Raw genomic sequence first — 3,050 nt, 5'->3', positions numbered from 1 at the left:
AGTATGTGGGCAAAAAGAAATTATATGATTTAGGAATTATTATTCCAACCTATTGTCCATTCACTCTTTAATACAGTTAAATGCTGAAACTGATATATAAATATATCTATATAGAGAGAGGTACATATAAATATGTATTAAAAACAATACAGAATCATAGCAACATCAAGTAGAAGGAACACAAGAAGCTCAAGATGTGAATAAATGGAGGGTGAAGTCAACATGTACACTTTTAAGAAGTGGGCTTCATTTGCAGTTTCCTTTGTTAGTGAGGTTGTGATTTTTCACAAATCCAGTAAGTGGTTGCACACAAAATTAAAATGCACAGTATTTGTTTTTATTATTATTAAAATGTTGCAATTCACACAGTACATGAAAAAGGATTTTAAAAATTAGCACATTATATTATATTTGGAAACCAATTTCACCAAAGTCTAAATTAATATCAAAAACGCTATTATGACTACATCGTTTCCGAGAGCCTGACATATATTACGGGTTGCACTCTGCATATAGAACACATTTCATTTCCAAAGCTCTCCAGAGAAATTCATGTGTAATTAGATCAATACTTACATTTGATTATTTAGCTTTTAATATGAAAAGATTAGAGGTGCCCCCAAAAGGATTAAATGTTCATTTGAGGACCACTGGTGTGTGGCCATTACTCTTGTAAGGATTAAGTAAACTAATTAGGCAGAATTTGCATCTGGAGTTAAATGTGTGCTCCCATTTAGTGAATTGGAGAAACCATGACGCTAACGTTTTCAGCTATCCTTCTTTCTGTCCATTCATGTAGGGCAAATTTTCCATCAATTTTTAAACCACGTGAAATTAAGGGATCACGGCTAGAAGACACTAATATGAGAAGATATCATTAGGGAGAAGTGAGAAAGACTGATTAGTTAGTATAAAACAATAATGCAGGGTTGATACTGGTTCTGTCCGCCTAAACTTCTGCTGTCTGAAGAGTTAGGTCATCTGTGAACAGCCACTGCTGTGGAGCAGGTGTGTAGCCATATGCATAAGGCTGCAGTAGTGTGGCCTGGGACGGAGACAGAAAACTGGGGCCTCATTAAACTGGTGCTAACCTAAGTAAGCAGCAGTTCTCAATAGGCAGAGAGCCACTTCTTAAAGGGCAGGTGGCACTCAAGCCAAAATATTACAGAATAACACAGAGATATAGCACAGACAATAATCGTGTTCCCACAATTTTGAACTTGGCATTTGTTAGGTATTTTAGTACCATGGTAGCATTTACTGGATATTGTTTTATAGTGACATTATGCAGGAAAACTCTGTCATTCAATAAGGCCCCTTTGTTTTAGTTATTTTTCTCTCCGAGGCCATATTGGAGTTAACTCACAGTTGGCCGGTCCGGACTAAACCGCAAACATGGTGGCCGCAAAGAAGACGAAAAAGTCTATGGAGTCCATCAACTCCCGTCTCCAGCTGGTGATGAAAAGCGGAAAATACGTCCTGGGCTACAAACAGTCCCAGAAGATGATCCGTCAGGGAAAAGCCAAGTTGGTTATCCTGGCCAACAACTGCCCAGCTCTCAGGAAATCTGAGATTGAATACTATGCTATGCTGGCCAAGACTGGTGTCCACCACTACAGTGGAAACAACATCGAGTTGGGCACAGCCTGCGGCAAATACTACAGGGTGTGCACACTGGCTATCATCGACCCTGGCGATTCTGACATCATCAGGAGCATGCCGGAACAGCAGCAGCCTGCTCAGTAGATCTGTTGTTATAAATAAAGTTGGTGTTAACAGAAAAAAAAAAAAAAAAAAAAATTGAAGGAAACTGTTTCCAGGGCCTAATCCGTGGATCGACTTCCTCCGAGGCGTGGACGTCTATCAGCAGAGAATGTACCTTCACCTATCAGCAGAGAATGTCCCTTAGTCTGTAACACAGTCAAATATATTCTCAAGTAATATTCAAGCATGCCATTCAGCGTGTTAGTACGAGCTCGGGAGCAGCTTGGGAGAACAAGAAAACAGAGACTGCTTCAGATTGTCTTCCCAAAGTGACTCAACTTTATTCACAAGTACAACAGTTTATATAGAGGGTAAAATTCATGAGACAGCAGATTTATCAGTTTAAACCAGTACAGACCAAGATAAGGCAGTGTCTTCCTGCCCATGGGTGAAGAAGCATCCTTTGTGTAGTTTATTAGTTCAGCTACAATTGTGATTATCTCAGCGACATATTTTCAAGGCACAAAACGAAGAGTTCTTACATTAGTGAAATCTGAAACAAACCATTTGGCCTTCAACAGGCGTCTAAAAGATTAAGAAACTAATGTAGCTGAGGGAGTGATCTCTGTGGTATTTCAACCTTGTACCAGCCTGTGATTCTCACACATCAATTCTTGGGTCAAAGAGAAAAATAACTAAAACAAAGGGGCCTTATTGAATGACAGAGTTTTCCTGCATAATGTCACTATAAAACAATATCCAGTAAATGCTACCATGGTACTAAAATACCTAACAGCATTTATCAAACTACACAGTCCCTCCTGGTCCACCCTCTCATTCTGTGTCTTTAATCACACATTCCTTCAACTGTAACTACCAACTGATAGCAATAATAGCAAATGATTCACACTTGCAGTTTCATTACACCAATGGTCCCCTTTCTATTACATGTCTTCGTGTGATGTTCACAGCCATAACAGGCAAAGTGAAATTCACTAGCCATGACAGTCTTACTGTAGTCCATATGTCAGAGGATGGCTCTATGGCCTAGCCACAGCAGAGGGGTCAATCTCTCAACCCTAATGGCTCACTTTGGCTCACGTGACTGCCAAGTAGTCTGGAACACTCGTTACAGCAGATAGGAGCAGGAAATGATTATCAAGAGGTCAATTTATGCAAGGGAGAAGGAGAATGACAGAGTAAGAGGTCAGAACTCGTCCATATCTCTAGGCATTAAAGATTGACATGCAGAATCTGAGATGGCCCCCACGCTCCCTCGCTCCTCACCACACACACGCACTTCTCCATTTAAATATCTGACAGACGATGAAAGTGCAGCCATTAAA

The 3,050-nt window shown here is 40.0% G+C and overlaps 1 protein-coding gene across 1 annotated transcript; it reads left to right on the top strand.

Annotated features, from left to right (window-relative positions):
- The first annotated feature begins 1,325 nt into the window (after positions 1-1,325).
- LOC113022381 (60S ribosomal protein L30) lies at positions 1,326-1,788 on the top strand. Its single transcript, XM_026167774.1, has one exon. The coding sequence runs from the start codon at positions 1,396-1,398 to the stop codon at positions 1,744-1,746; it is 351 nt and encodes a 116-aa protein (XP_026023559.1). The 5' UTR covers positions 1,326-1,395; the 3' UTR covers positions 1,747-1,788.
- Positions 1,789-3,050: the final 1,262 nt, after the last annotated feature.

Source organism: Astatotilapia calliptera, chromosome 1, assembly GCF_900246225.1.
Source record: "Astatotilapia calliptera chromosome 1, fAstCal1.2, whole genome shotgun sequence".
Lineage (NCBI taxonomy): Eukaryota > Metazoa > Chordata > Actinopteri > Cichliformes > Cichlidae > Astatotilapia > Astatotilapia calliptera.
The sequence above is the reverse complement of the archived record's forward strand: the minus strand, read 5'-3'. Positions and strand labels throughout refer to the sequence as shown.